Source organism: Oncorhynchus masou, chromosome 26 (genome assembly GCF_036934945.1).
Source record: "Oncorhynchus masou masou isolate Uvic2021 chromosome 26, UVic_Omas_1.1, whole genome shotgun sequence".
Taxonomy (NCBI): Eukaryota; Metazoa; Chordata; class Actinopteri; order Salmoniformes; family Salmonidae; genus Oncorhynchus; species Oncorhynchus masou.
Window position 1 is genome coordinate 15,733,174 of NC_088237.1, and position 14,956 is coordinate 15,748,129.

The 14,956-nt window shown below is 46.4% G+C and overlaps 1 protein-coding gene and 1 pseudogene across 1 annotated transcript; both read right to left on the minus strand.

Moving 5' to 3' along the window:
* LOC135514876 (centrosomal protein of 83 kDa-like) overlaps positions 1 to 5,742 on the minus strand; it is a 7,072-nt pseudogene extending 1,330 nt beyond the window's left edge.
* Positions 5,743 to 5,981: 239 nt separating this feature from the next.
* LOC135514877 (host cell factor 2-like) lies at positions 5,982 to 13,114 on the minus strand. Its single transcript, XM_064938550.1, has 16 exons — positions 12,307 to 13,114; positions 11,709 to 11,857; positions 11,319 to 11,482; positions 10,874 to 11,076; positions 10,572 to 10,656; positions 10,364 to 10,467; positions 9,928 to 10,152; positions 9,508 to 9,699; positions 9,161 to 9,225; positions 8,795 to 8,975; positions 8,658 to 8,707; positions 8,434 to 8,577; positions 8,078 to 8,263; positions 7,521 to 7,821; positions 7,330 to 7,405; positions 5,982 to 7,185 (listed from the first exon to the last, which is right to left on the minus strand). Exons 1-16 carry the CDS (start codon positions 12,494 to 12,496, stop codon positions 7,176 to 7,178), a joined length of 2,325 nt encoding a protein of 774 aa, XP_064794622.1. The 5' UTR covers positions 12,497 to 13,114; the 3' UTR covers positions 5,982 to 7,175.
* Between the last annotated feature and the right edge of the window lie 1,842 nt (positions 13,115 to 14,956).

Here is a 14,956-nt window from a genome sequence, read left to right on the forward strand (position 1 = left end):
GGGCAGGGTACCGAGCGAAGGCCGGCTAGTGATGGTGACTAAGGTTCAGGGCAGGGTACCGGGCGAAGGCCAGTGATGGTAACTAAGGTTCAGGGCAGGGTACCGGGCAATCCTACTCCGAGACTCTTTATGGATACCGGCCCTGATCTGTGAACACCAGTGATGAGGTATATGAGAAGGTACCCAGATTCAGTGTACTCACATGAAGACTAGGCCCCTCAGACCCGGGTACGAGGATGGAGATAGGCAGACCCGGGTACGAGGATGGAGATAGGCAGACCCGGGTACGAGGATGGAGATAGGCAGACCCGGGTACGAGGATGGAGATAGGGCCGAGTCCTGGGCCGGGAATGGAGGCGTCGGAACTCGCTGTGTCGGCGCTGCAGCTCCTTCAGTCGTCTGTTAAGGAGGGCAAGCTGGACGCCTGAGGAGGAACACGCATACTGGTCTTAAAACACACACAGTAAGAAAATATACATACTTCTTGGCTGAGCTGGTCTGTAGCTCCAGCTCTGCCATCTTATCCTCCAGTAGCTGGATCTTATCCTGGTATCTCTTCTCCTTGTTCTCGGTCATGTTTTTCCTCTGTATGAGAGTGACCTTAAATTGAATTGAGAGAGACTTCAGAAAAGGAAGTAAGAGAAGCAAAGGAAGAAAGGGAAGAGGTGAAGATGGGGGGGAAAGGTACCTTTTTCTGTGCCAGTGCAGCCCTCTGTAGTTTCTCCTTGGCCAGGCCGTACTTCTCCTGCAGCTCTGCATCCCTCTGCTGCAGTTTGTGTTTCTCCTCGAACCCCTCCACACAACACTCCAATCTGCAGAGAGAGCGAGAGAGAGGGTTAGAATAGAAACCACTTGATGGTTCCAACAGTAGAATTTAACAGTTCCATTCCTCCTCATAGACAGCATATCTATACAGTATACAGACCACAGTATAAAGGTGAAGCAGTGTACCACCCGGCTTCGTGTTGGGTCCTCTCAGCTTGTGAGCGGGCGCTCCTCAGGTCCTCCCGGGCCCTCTCCAGGGTTTCCCTCAGACACTGGTTGGACTCCAGAAGCTCAGCCTCGGAGTGGGACAATGTACCCAGCTGCAACCCCAGCTCCTGGTTCTGCTGTGAGAGGGAGGGACGGGTACGTGGTCAACTCAATGTTGTTTGGACATTAACTTTAACATAGGGCATTTACACCGGCCAATCAATGTTGAAAGGGCAATACAAACTAAATGTCAGTCAGGCGCTGAGCCTCAGGCAGTTTAGTACCCGTCTCAGATCAGCATTATCTGTCTTCTGTGTCTCCATTTCCTCCAGCTGAAATGGAGGTAAAGGTAAAGCAACACCTCTTACTCACCTGAGGTTCTGGAATTCCTTACAGGCAGACTCCTCCCCCAGCTGGGCGCCATGGAGACGCTCCTCACACTCCTCTTTCTGGGTGTGGCCAGCAGCATCCTGTAGCGCCCTCTGCTGCTCCAGCTCAGCCAGACAATCCTCCAGCACCAACCTGAACACACACACATTATATATACACGCACACCAGTGGAGGCTGCTGAGGGGAGGACGGCTTATAAAATGGCTGAAATGGAGCAAATGGAATGGCATCAAACGCCTGGAAACCATGTGTTTTATACTATTCCACTCCAGCCATTACCACGAGCCCACCCTCCTCAAATAAGACACCACCAACCTCCTGTGACACACACAAGATCGATTTACACAACTTCATCAAAGTAATCTGAGACAGTGTGTGTGAGAGAGAGCGAGCCTAACTTCTCCTCGTGCAGGGCGGCGGTTTTGTGGAACTCCTCGTCGCGAGCTGCCTGCACCCTCCGGACGAGTTCCCCCTCCCTCTCAGCCAGCACCTCCTCTCTCCACCGTCCCCTTCAACACCTCCACATCAGACTGCATACCTTACAGACAGCCAAAGAAGAAAGGAAGGAGGGGGGGAGAGAGAGAGAAAGTTGAAGGAGTCAAAAGGAGAGAGACTGGAAGGAAAGAGTTAAGTTTGCAGACTAAAATGAGAGTGATGTGCAGTACATGTATGATCAAAACACACAGAGGTTATTTGCGGAGTTACCTTCCATTTGGCCCTGTAGTGCGTCTCTCTCCCTCTCCACTTCCCCTCTAGACCTGGCACACTCCGGCTTCACATTGGCCACCTCCAGCTTGTGAGAGTGCCTCGCCCTCCATCTGAAAGAAACAGAGAAACTGGCATGAGCACACAGCAACCTATTGATATAAGGGGTTATGGTGGGGACTGTAAGTCGATCTGGATAAGAGCATCTGCTATTTAGAAATACAGCTGATGATCTCTGGGGTTAGAGGTTAAGGATCCCATAGGTACTTACCTGGCTGGTGAGAGTGTTGACCGCTCTCTCAGCCTTGTGTCGTCTGCCGGTCAGCTGGGTGTTCTGTTCATGACTCAGCTGCAACTTGCTCCCCAGACGCTCCGACTGCAGGCGCAGTGACTGCCTCTCTGCCTAAAACACAATCAAATTATGAATTATTCCACAAATCAAACCAAGCACACAGTAGTTATTCTACCTAAGTTAGGACTTACTCCAACAGATATATTTCATCATGTAGCTTAATATTCATAGTGACAATAACAGTTCAAGATTGACAGACAGAGACCACAAGTTTCTTACCTCCAGTGACTTGGCTGCAGCCTGGGATTCTGTGAACTGGTGGACCTGGATGTGCTGCACGTTCTCGGCTTGCTGGCCGGAGTTGTCCCTCTGGGCCCGGAGCTCAGCCACGTCAGCCTCCAGGCCCTTCAGACGCAGGTGGAGCTGGGCCTTCTCTCTCAGCAGAGACTCAATGCGTTTACAGTCTCTCGACGGGTCTGTGCCCTGATACTGGGCCATCAGCTCCGCTCTGTCCCTTTCCAGCCTTGAAACCTGAAGACACAACATATCAGAAGAGCAATGTCTATACATAATTTTTGTGTATTTGGACACCCCTTAAAATGAGTGGAATTGGCTGTTTCAGCCACACTAGTTGCTGAAAGGCGTATAAAATCGAGCACACAACCATGCAATCTCCACAGACAAACATTGGCAATAAATTTGCCTTACCGAAGACATCAGCGGCTTTCAACGTGGCACTGCCATAGGATGCCACCTTTCCAACAAGTCAGTTCATCAAATTACTGCCCTGCTTGAGCTGCCCCGGTAAACCGTAAGTGGTGTTATTGTGAAGTGGAAACATCTAGGAGCAGCTCAGCAGGAACGGTCAGCTGCGAAGCGGTAGGTCACAAGCTCACAGAACAGGACCGCGTAAAAGAACGTCTGTCCTCGGTTGCAACACTCACCACTGAGTTCCAAACTGCCTCTGGAAGCAATGTCAGCACAAGAACTGTTCGTCGGGAGCTTCATAAAATGGGTTTCCATATCCGAGCAGACGCACACAATCCTAACATCACCATGCGCAATGCCAAGCGTCGGCTGGAGTGGTGTAAAGCTCGCCGCCATTGGACTCTGGAGCAGTTCTCAGTGGAAACACGCTACCTGCCCCAATGCATAGTGCCAACTGTAAACGTTTAATGGAGGAGGAATAATGGTCTGGGGGCTGTTTTCATGGTTCGGGCTAGGCCCCTAATGCTACATTATACAATGACATTCTAGACGATTCTGTGCTTACAACTTTGTGACAAGTTTGGGGGAAGGCCCTTTCTTGTTTCAGAATGACAATGCCCCTGTGCACAAAGCGAGATCCATACAGAAATGATTTGTTGAGATCTGTGTGAAAGAACTGGCCTGGCCTGCACAGAGCCTTGACCTCAACCCCATCGAACACCTTTGGGATAAATTGGAACGCGGACTGCGAGCCAGGCCTCATCGCCCAACATCAGTGCCCGACCTCACTAATGCTTTTGTGGCTGAATGGAAGCAAGTCCCTGCGGCAATGTTCCAATAGCTAGTGGGAAGCCTTCCCAGAAGAGTGGGGGGAAGAGGGGGACCAACTCCATATTAATGCGCATGATTTTGGAATGAGATGGTTCGATGAGCAGGTGTCCACATACTTTTGGTCATGTAGTGTATATCAAAAGACAAACATACTGTATCAGACCTCACATTAAAAACGTTATGTCTCACACACACTTCAGCATCAAAGCGGATCTTCTACTCCTCCAGTATGCGAGCGCTCTCCTCTCTCTGGTGGTCAAACTCAGACTTCAGGAAGGTGTAGTCGTACCGCAGCTTGTTATACTCAGACCTGTTCTTCTGTCTCCTGCAAGGAACAGAGAAGAGGGCTGGTTCGAGTCAAGGAGGAGAAACAGAAACAGAGAAAGTTGAATTTGAACGGATGTACTGTTTTTTCATTCTCAATAATCTGACTGTTTAAGTGTGATGGCCCACCCATCCCTGCCCTCAAAAACATTCAACACTTAGTTCTCACGCAGTTGCTGTGAAGATAGCAGTTACAGCTGTGACAGTTCGAGAGCACGGTGGAACTAAAGTGTGAGAATAAGTTAAAAGCTATCCAAAGCAACTGAGGCTGGATAGAAGCAGTACAAAGCATTAAAAAAAACAGAAGCAGAGGCAACCCGGAGGTGGTTAAACGTAGTCCGAAGCAGTAGAGAACAGTAAATAGCAGTAGAGAACAGTAAATAGCAGTAGAGAACAGTAAATAGCAGTAGAGAACAGACAGAAGTGTTCTGGGGCACGAGGCTCACCCCCTCCAGTTTGTTGAAGCACTCTCTGACAGGCCCCTCCATCTCCTGCTGCCCTCAACAGCTCCAGCCGCTGGGGGGTCAGCACCTTACAAAACAAACCGACTGCTGTACACACTGGCACAGAAGACAGAAACACTGCCATACACAAAGATACACTACAGTAGTCATAGGTCAGTAGGTGAGTTTCTATTGACTAGCTCCAGTACCTGGAGTCGTAGCTCCTCAGGCATCTCTCCTCTGGATTCAGCCAGCAGCAGCTGCAGTTTCACCTGGGCGGTTTGCTTGTCACTAAGGAGACGCATCAGCTCTCCCTTCCCCTGGGTAAACTCATCCTGCAGCCTGGGACAAACACAGTGAAGGAGATATATACAAGTGTGAACACATCACACACACTATCAGTATTATGGTATTACACACACTTCTCCCGGGTTACCACCTGGTATGTTCAGCCTTGAGTGTCTGGTAGTTGATCTTGTGGTTCTCACATTCATCCGCTCATCGATCAGCATCTTCTGCCGCTCCATGTCGGGTCGCCCCCCCCAGCTTCACCGTCCCCCCAGGGTCCAGGCATGGGAGCAGGGGGGCAGACTGAGCAAGGGCAGAGGGGTTCATCTCGCCCCTACTGGATGGACGGATATAGCGAGAGAGAAGAATAAGGTTAGGGAAAGCGAGAGCTGTGGGTTGTTCCACTCCATCCCTTTTCAAATACATCATCCAATTAGTAAGAAAGATTGACATCAAAGCACGATCAACTTCTTCATAGCCACAAAGGCTTTAGCTCAACAAAATGAATCATAAAACAGAACCAACTTCAAAAGGGAAGAGACGGGCACTCCCACGGTTCTAGCCAACTAGATAGTTAGCTTGCGTGCTAACAACTGGTCACTGAACAATGTCAAATCAGTTACCAAGCTGTCTCTTGGGCACAATTTAGAATGCTACCACTTACTTCAGCGACAATAATATGCACTGTTTTGATCGTTGCTTACCTCTTGAACTCGACACCTTGACAAAACGAGCTATCCTGCAGAGAACTACTCGCATGGAATCCTGTGAGATTTATCTTAACTCTACTTGAATTTTAGCCCCATGTGGTTAAATGGCAACATTACATAAACTCTTGGAAAAGTGCTCGTGAGTCCTGAACACTTGCTGCAATGAATCTAAGTTTTCAGTTTGATCCATTTTCACAAATTAACTAAATGTTTTGCGGTGTATTTTGTAATTTACCGGTAGATGTTAAATAACTGATGCCAATGACGACCTGATTTCAGACAATGATCACACACACATAGTCAATGCTCATTAGCAGATTGTCATGACCAGTTGTATTTATTGGTGTATTTTAACCACATTTGGACTGTTAACAAAAGTCCACAATGTTCTAGGTTCTCCTTTGACACATTGTACAACATACACCTACCAAGAGTACAGGGATAACATAGTCATGCAGCCTGGTTTATTTTTCAATACAACCCTGTAACAAAACAGGAACGTTGAAACAATTCTCTCCTGTAATGAGCTCATATTAACAAAACAAAAATGAGATCTAGGCTACAAACTCACTGAGTAACATATGGTAAAAAAAAAAAAAAGTTAGTTTCAACAAACAAAAAATATTTGAATCATATGCATCTTCACTTTTGCCATACTAAGTAGCTGATGGAATTAATTAATGTCTGGATCAAATCTACAATTCAATTTGTAAATTCAATGAGCGGCCTAAAGAAACCTAGTGATTTCCACATTGCATAGTGAGCTACAGTGCTATAAAGAGAGGAAAGGTAGTGTTAATCACTGTATTTATGTATTAACAGAAGTATGGATAGCATAAGATAAAACGCATGGCTTACTTCCTACGGCTACAAAAGAAAAATAAAGACAATTGAATAAAGGATAATAACAGTATCCATAAATATGAAATGGTAAATGAACAACAAATTGATGGACTCAAACCCTCACATTGCATACCCACAAGGCATGTAAGAAGTGCTGTGTTGGAACCATGTTATACTTAACAAAAATACTTCTGCATGCTGAGGCTGAAATACAACCATCGACTTGGCCCAAATTATAAACACACAAAATATCGCACTACTATTCAAGTTTGCTACATGTTAATTATAGTGAAGCAGTCGCTGGCCAGTTGATCATCATCCCCATTCAAAACCCCTTCATACACTAAGGCACATTCATTCCCTGTCTGTTTGACAAGAGGGGAAATTCTCTGGTCATAACATCAGTTATCTATTTAACTTCAAAAATACAAATGGAAGTACAACTTTTTGTACACTATAATGTAATACAGTGTGGTCAAATGACAGGTGGAAATTAACACACGCAACAGTTATGTACAACAATTAGGAAAAACATAAAAAATAACTTAAAATCTATAAGTTCTGTACAGCCTTTTTGTGAGGGACATGGCTCGGGTTGGAAAGTAGTCATGCCCTCTGACTAGTTACATCATCTTTCCTGGGTATCGGCAAGCGTCTGGCAGTCCATCTTCAACCTGAGCTGCAAGACACGAGGAGAAAAGAAACAACAATAAGTCCTCTAACATCAAACTCTAAAAAGAGCAAGCCTGACAACGGCAAGGGACAACTCATCTCATATAAACCTTCTCCTAAGGTTTAGTCAGATGAGAGCAGAGCTTTTCACCTGTCTGCTGCCTCCTGTTCTGCCTCCGTGGGGCTGCCGTCTGGTTGTGACGACGAGGCTTTGAGTTTACTGGCATCTGAAAGGAGACAGAGCCCATGGTTAGAGACCACTCATTGGTGGCAGTCAGTATGCCACTAGAGTACTGATTCAGGGTCAGGATAAACACCCCCCCCACCCGTCTTGCCGCATACCCTGTAGCCAGCGAATCTGTGTGGCGGGCCCGTAGCCCTGCTCGTTCTTGGCCGCGATGCGGAAGACGACAGCTGGCCGGTTGGGGGCGGAACTGTCGATGTAGGCATTGGCCAGGTGGGCGGGGCTGACGGTGCAAGAGGTCTTGGTGCCGCGGTAGATCCTGATGAAGGCCAGCTGGCCAGGACGCTCAGAGCTGCTGCTGGACCGGCTCTTCCTCACCGCCAGGTACATGGAGTACTCCAGGATCTTACCTGACGGGGAGGTGGGGGAGTCCCACGTGATGTGGACAGAGTCATTAGCCTGAGGGGGGGATAAAGGATGAGAGGAAAAACAGCTAATTGAGATGAAACAATGATACACATTTGATAAAACTAGAAATATATTGTGAAACTAGAAAGGCAGAAAGAAATCACAATCTCCCATGTGAGCTCTCTGAAGCCTCTGTTGAACAATAACGAATGCTGGCAGCACATTCTGTTAGTGTGCTTGGCCTCATTTTCACCCCTCATCAGTAACCTTCTCTGTGTGTAAAGTAGGCTGTAGGAGTGTACAGTACCTTGGTGATCTTGACAGCTGAGGGCGCTCCGGGGAAGCCGGGCTGGCAGGTTTTGAACTCGCTGGAAGGGCTGAAGTCTCCCTGACCACAGCTGTTGATGCCTGCTACTCTGAACCTGTACGCTACACCTGGACACAGCTCCTGCTTCTCCCTCCACTCATAGTCCTGAGGCCCCTGCAAATTAATCTGTGAGAGTGTGGTGTGTGTCAAATTGGGAAATCAATAAACAGATTAGAGACAAATTAACAAAAATGACTGCTAGCCTAAGATGGTGACTGCATGTTATCTGCACACATTCCGGGGCATGTTTTTCATTATATACTGTTATTTAAGATTCAAACCAAGATGTGGCTTACCTCTTTAGTGTTAGTGGGTCTGCTGTAGATGGTGGAAATAATGTCATTTTCAGGTGGCAGGTAGTAGTGGGTAACCTCAGAGAACAGGGTTTTGAACACTCCAGCATCAAACCACTCAGACTCATCTAATTTCTCACCAGATACCTACAGGGCACAGACAGGCATTATTTCCTTCAGTATCTGTGGTAGACAAATGAATAACTTCCTTAGTATTCTAATCCTACCTTGCATTTGACAGTGTTGGGATCTGAGGAAGTGCTGTCAGGTTCTTGTCCTTTGAATGAGGAAGGACTGTCATTGGTTATGCCGATGATATTCAAACCATACTAGTAAAAAGCTAGCTTGGGGTCCATGCTGTTACCTGGCTGGTGCTCACTGCTCGCCACTGTGTCTGAGCGCTGGGAGGTTTTTGTGGGGTCACCCTCCTGTCCAAAGGACTCGGAGTGTGTTTTTCCACTAGCATCACTTTCTCCCTCTGGTTGGGGGTCTCGAACAGCCTCTGACACTTCCATGGGAGTCACCTTCTGCCCTGCAGCCACCTCCTGGTGTGCAAGGTGAAGAGACCGCAAAATTCAGTGTCAGTCAATGTAGCATTAACAAAATATGGATGTAACATTTAGCTTAGCTGTTACGGTCTCAATGGCAGTACTAACACCATCTGAATATAGCACTTTCCCAGCACTGTAGCTAAGACAACTGGATATGGGTATATGGGTCACCATCTGACCTGTTGGGATGTATTCTGGGCTTCCTGTGAGGTGGGGTCATCTGGGACCTGAGCTGACTGGACATCTGGAGGAAAAGAGCACATCAAGCATAGCTTTACATTTATGCCTCTTCTTAGCCTGCATCAACCTTCAACTCTGGCCCAGTACAGGTGTCAACCCTGGCCTGGAGAGTGGACCAGATGGCCCTGGACAAAGGCTTCTGCTTCTAAACCACTTTCAAAGCCAATTGCTTGGCATCAGACAGAACTCCTCTGAAGGCCATGTGAAATTCCCTGTTGTCATTCCTATTCAAATTAATGGTCTCCGATTGGATGTGTGTGAGCAGCAGGTAGATTTCTCCTCTCACCTTGGCCCTGGGGGTTCCTCTCCTGGCCATCTGTGCTGGGTCGGGCAGTGGGGTTGGCTGGGGTGTTGGAGGGGGAGACGGGCTGCAGCTGGAGGATGTAACACTCTGCTGCAGGTAGGGGGCGCCAGGCCACATGGAGCATGTTGACGGTGGACTTGACCAGTAGTACTGCTGCTGGGGTGGAGGGCCGCTCTGAAAACACCACAAGTCACAGTTAGGTTGTAGCAGCAAAATGGCCTTGCAGATAGCAAGTGTGAACAAATGAGAAATACACTCTCCACTGACTTTCCTAGTTAAATAAAAAATTTTTTAAAAATATATACAAATATGCTTTAAAGATGGTATGAAGCCGCAGCACATTTTGAGCGACAGTAATAAGACATATGCTGATATTAATAGTATCCTTGTCTCTCTTCTCACCTGTCTCCAGATACCACAGGTCCTTGCAGCACACCTGGTAGTTCCAGCTCTTCCGGTAGCCATCACGGCCGCTCCAGATGTAGAGGCGGGAGCCGACAGAGGCAGCACAGTGGCCTGCCCTGGCTCGAGGTCCCCCGCTGCTGGGCTGGGGATCTTCCTGGTCACCCTGGCTCACTGTCTGCCCCTGTTGCTGATCCGGGCCTAGGCTCTGCCATGTCATGGTGTCTGATATCAACAGGAAAAGGGGTAAACTGTTTAAGCACTTTAACTTCTGCAGATGGAAAATGGGCTTTATAAATACATTTGATTGATTTAACCTTACTGGGTTCAATTCAATGTGATGATTCCCATAATATGAATTTAAATGGAATGCCTGTTATGTGACCAGCCAGATACCCTAAGTGATGAGCTTGTAATAATGATGTATGATACTGACCTAAGTTGAGCACGGATAAGGAGTTGGTACATATCCATTCAGCTCCCAGGGCGTTAGGTTTGTCTGTCTCTGGAACGGGGACCCATCCCCCGAAAACATACATCCTTCCCACACAGAGGCAAAGTAAAAAAAAAAAACCCATATTAGGCAAACATCCATGATGCCACACAAACATATACAGCACACACAAAATACACATTTCCATTACTTGTTTTCTATAACGTTGGCAGAGTGAAGGCTTCTGGGTAGAGGAAGGGGTCCTTTAGTGTCAGGTGTAGACCATGTCATAGATTCTAAAGATCAGACAGAAGAGAGTGGAGAGCCAGTTAGATTACCTCACTTCAATCAGTTCATCGCCACAAACACAAATGCAAGGTTGCGGTTTATGGAAACTGAAGGTTGGTTACTGCTACAGCAATCTGAATTCACACCAAGGAGATTAGTTCATTCAAAGTTATGTGGTCAGATTGTGGTTCACCAAAGCATGTTAGTAGACTGAGATGAGGTTACCGAGGTCAAGCTGCCAGAGGTCGTCAAGGCGACTGCCTCTCATCCCTCCAAAGATGTAGAGTTTGGGGGAGCTTGTCCCAGTGTATGCCACCGAGGTGTGGGACTCTCGAGCCCACGGACCCACACCCTTAGTATCTGGAATGTTCCAACCCTTCACCCCTGACACTGACTGCAGCTCCAGCTCATAAAAGTCATCTAGGTATCTGCAGAGAGAAAACAGAGAGAGCCAGTGGAATGAGAACGAGCCTGGTCCCAGATCTGTTTATGCGGTCTTGCCAACTCCTATGGTCATTGGTGTGGCCAAACAGATCTGGGTCCAGGCTAGATGAGAACATAATTAGTGACAGAGCAAGCATTAAGGTTTCTTATGATTATCACAACCCTCAGTACCCTGATTAGAGAAGCTGTGTTGGAGACTGTTGGAGCTATATACATAGCTCCATACCTTGGGACATTGCCATTGGGGTCCTCACTGTCATTGGCCAGTCCCCCGAACAGGTAGCACTTGTTCCCAATGAGGGTGAAGCTGTGTCCGAGGCGGGGACATGGGGGCGGCATGCCATTCTTTGGTGGCCTGGGTTTCAGCTTCTTCCACAGCCAGCGGCTCGCCTGATAGACAAAGGGCCAGAGGTCAACTATGGCATCTTATCCATCCGAGTGACTACATACAATCTACTGTACAATTTAAGGGGGAAAGATGCTGTACTTGTGAAGACCTTCCATCAGAGCTACATATCTGAGAATGACAATTCTGCAGCACAACCTTCACCTTATGCATAAAACATGACAAGAGGATGTTTATTACAGAGGACGCAAGTGAGCACGAGAGCCTCACCTGTAGCTCGTACAGGCTGTTGTTGTATTTGCCAAATTCCACCATGCCACCAAAGACCAGGATGCGGGTTCCCTCACAGGCAAAACCATGGGCAGCACAGCCTGGAGGGATGTCCCCTCTCACCGCTGGGAGAAACCACTGCTTAGAGACTAGACAAAGGGCCAGAGATCTGATCACCTGAGAATAACTCATGTTTACTTAATCATAATGCACTGTGTAACTATAATTACGCAATATAACTTAGAAAAACTAAGTCGACAATTGTTTGTTTGTTAGCTACATGGCCTCGAGATTCTCAAGTGACCATCTGTTCCACACCACATCAATTGTATGCTAGCTAAATTAGCTATTCTACACAGAAACTCCATCTGACAACAACCATAGACAGTATATATACATTTGGTTAGCTTCGCTAGCTAACGTTAGCCAAGTAAGCAAGCTGGCTGCTTAGCTTCAGGGAATGTTTGTGAAACTTTCAATGCATTAACATATTAGTCGCACCAGATGGCTAGGAACACCAAATAGTTAAGTTAGCTCACTTCTCAAACACAAAATGTGTAGCATCCATTAGCTAACGTTCATTAACGCGTTAGCCTACCGGTGTTGTAAACATGGAGCTCCTCCGCTATCCCCTCGTTTCCACCTCCAAACACGATAATAAGTTCCCGAATAGCCGCTGCTCGGTGTCCGTGTCTTGACCGGGGAATAGGTCCAGTAAATGAGTTGACTTTTTTCCATAACGGGTCCATTGTTCCGTCAGGAACGCAACACACCGGGGTTCGGTCCATTAACGGTTACAGCAGTTTGGCGCTGTTTGTTGTTACCAGAGAGAAATAAGGCGGAGCGAGGTGGAAAACTCTCGCGTTGTCCCCATTCACCGGAACTGCAATACTAAACAGAGGAAGTTGCAATTTTTTTTCTCCAACTTGTTGAGCACTGATATGTTTTATCTATAATTTCTCTTCATTATTTATCTTAATTTGACAAGGATTAAAAAGGATTTGCAGTAGATGTTTGATTGATGTTTAATTCATGAAGATGACTGCTAGCTAAGATTTTGAAAGTATGATGTTGACCAATCAAAGCTCCTGTAGATATGTGATTTGACATCATTTTATCTGTGGCCAATGACCTTGAGCCTTCGTGGATGGGCATTTCTAATGTAACTCTATGGCAGCACACAAGGGGCTGGAATTTTCTATCTCTACCCTTACACTCGGCGATGACGTTGTGTCCCAGTCAGTGACAGAACACTGAGCCAATCACAGCGCAACGCTCTGTATTTTCTACTGGCTTGCTCCACCACCACAGAAAGCACTGAGCAAGGCTGACACACCTACATTTTGGAGCAGTCTTACTCAAGAAAAAAAGAGACCATGTTTGTATGCGGCTTTATTAACTCAATAATATATATTTTTTACATTATTTGCAAACTGATATGTGACATTTATGCCAAAATAACATTTGGGTGCAAAAAATGTGGGGCTCGAAACAGGTGGGGCTGGAAACAGGTGGGGCTCGAAACAGGTGGGGCTTTGCTTCACCGGCCCTGAACAACAGGTCACCACTGCTCAAGTATTTAACCTTTACTTAACTAGGTAAGTCAGCAGGTTGTGAACTATGCAAACAACGTTTCCAAGCAGAGAATGAGAACCGTAGGCTAAATTACTATAATTAATGCATTAATATAAATGAATGTAACAAAATCATGGGGAGTTAACGGTACATTTACTAGGACTACTGGCGACATATTGGGGAATGTCGCCAATTTATTAAAATACACAATTAAAGGGCAAACAATTCACACAATGAAACAATGAATTCGCAAGAATTGGCAGGAGACAACTGAGCGCATTCTGGAAAGTTGAGAGCATGTATTCTGGAGAGAGACATGCCATATCTTCACCCCCTGCTACATTTTAAATGATACTCAACACACATTATCTTCACACATATTTTAGATGCTTTTCACTGACAGCCGCAACTCAATCAACTAGGCTCATTGCCATGCGCGCTGCACAAATTGGAGGCTTCCCAAATATGCGTAGGTCTACCTTCAGCTATTAAAAAAGAAGCTAATGATTGCTTTGTGGATAAGTCATGCTCTCTGGTAAAGTATTTAGAATTATTTTAATTGTATTTAGACAGGCGTAATGAAATAATTTAGGAAAAACATCCATTTACTTTAGTGGAAGCCATCATGCTAACAGTGCACTTGCCAACTTTCCTTTCCAATTCAAAATAGTCTGTATATAATGTCGAGATGTTCATGTCTCCGCCCTAACAATGGGAGTTACCGTCCCAAAGGTGGGAAGGTAGGCTATAAACGGAGGTCTGCATATTATGCCCATACAAACGCATTGGGCTTCGCCTCTTCCTCTCTCTCTCACTGGAGAAAGCATCCGAGCGAGCAAAACAGCGCCCCTCTGGTCTGAAGGTTTTCACCAGCAACGAATTCGGTTGGAGAAGTCCGCCCGCATTCATTTTCAACGATAACACACAGAGAGATGTGCAGGGGATTGTGGGAAGTTGAGCAGCGAGAACCCTGCTCGAGGAGCGGTAGAAAACGTTGAGCTCCCCCTCTACTTTATGCAAATTTCCACCGAAGCATTGTCAACAGGAGCCCATGTATCTGATGCTGTCTGGACATAAATAATATATAATACTATAATTTTTTGGTTACAAACTGTTTAGTTTAACTTGCTCAGATGCTTTTTCTGAGATTGATGCATCTTTCTGTCAGGGTGCGCCTAGGTCAAATAAATTCTTATTCATATTTCAATATTTAAATTTGGGCAAGGAGGTAAAATACAGTAGGGCGGGTCAGGACCCCTAAGGCCTGCCATTTGTAGGCTACTGACCTATGTGACTGTATATGTTTTGTGAGCTACGGTTTCCTGTCAGTGAGAGGAAATCCATGCATGAAACCGGAAAAGTGGATCCACTCCCAACACACACAAACTCACGTGCACACATAAGTCTACTTATTGCATTTTCTCATTAACACAAACATAATCACATCACTTTATTCCACTAAGGCCAGGATTTAATCAGATCCATGTAAGATCCACACTCTGACTGCTCTCTCTCTCTCTGTCTGTGTGTGTGTGAAATCTCATTGACATCAAATTATTGAAAGGGGCTAGTTGTTGCATTCAATTTCAAGAAGTAGGGTATCCTTAAAATTCTCCATCTCACCATACACACACACACAGAGAGAGAGAGAGAGCAGTCAGAGTGTGTGTGTG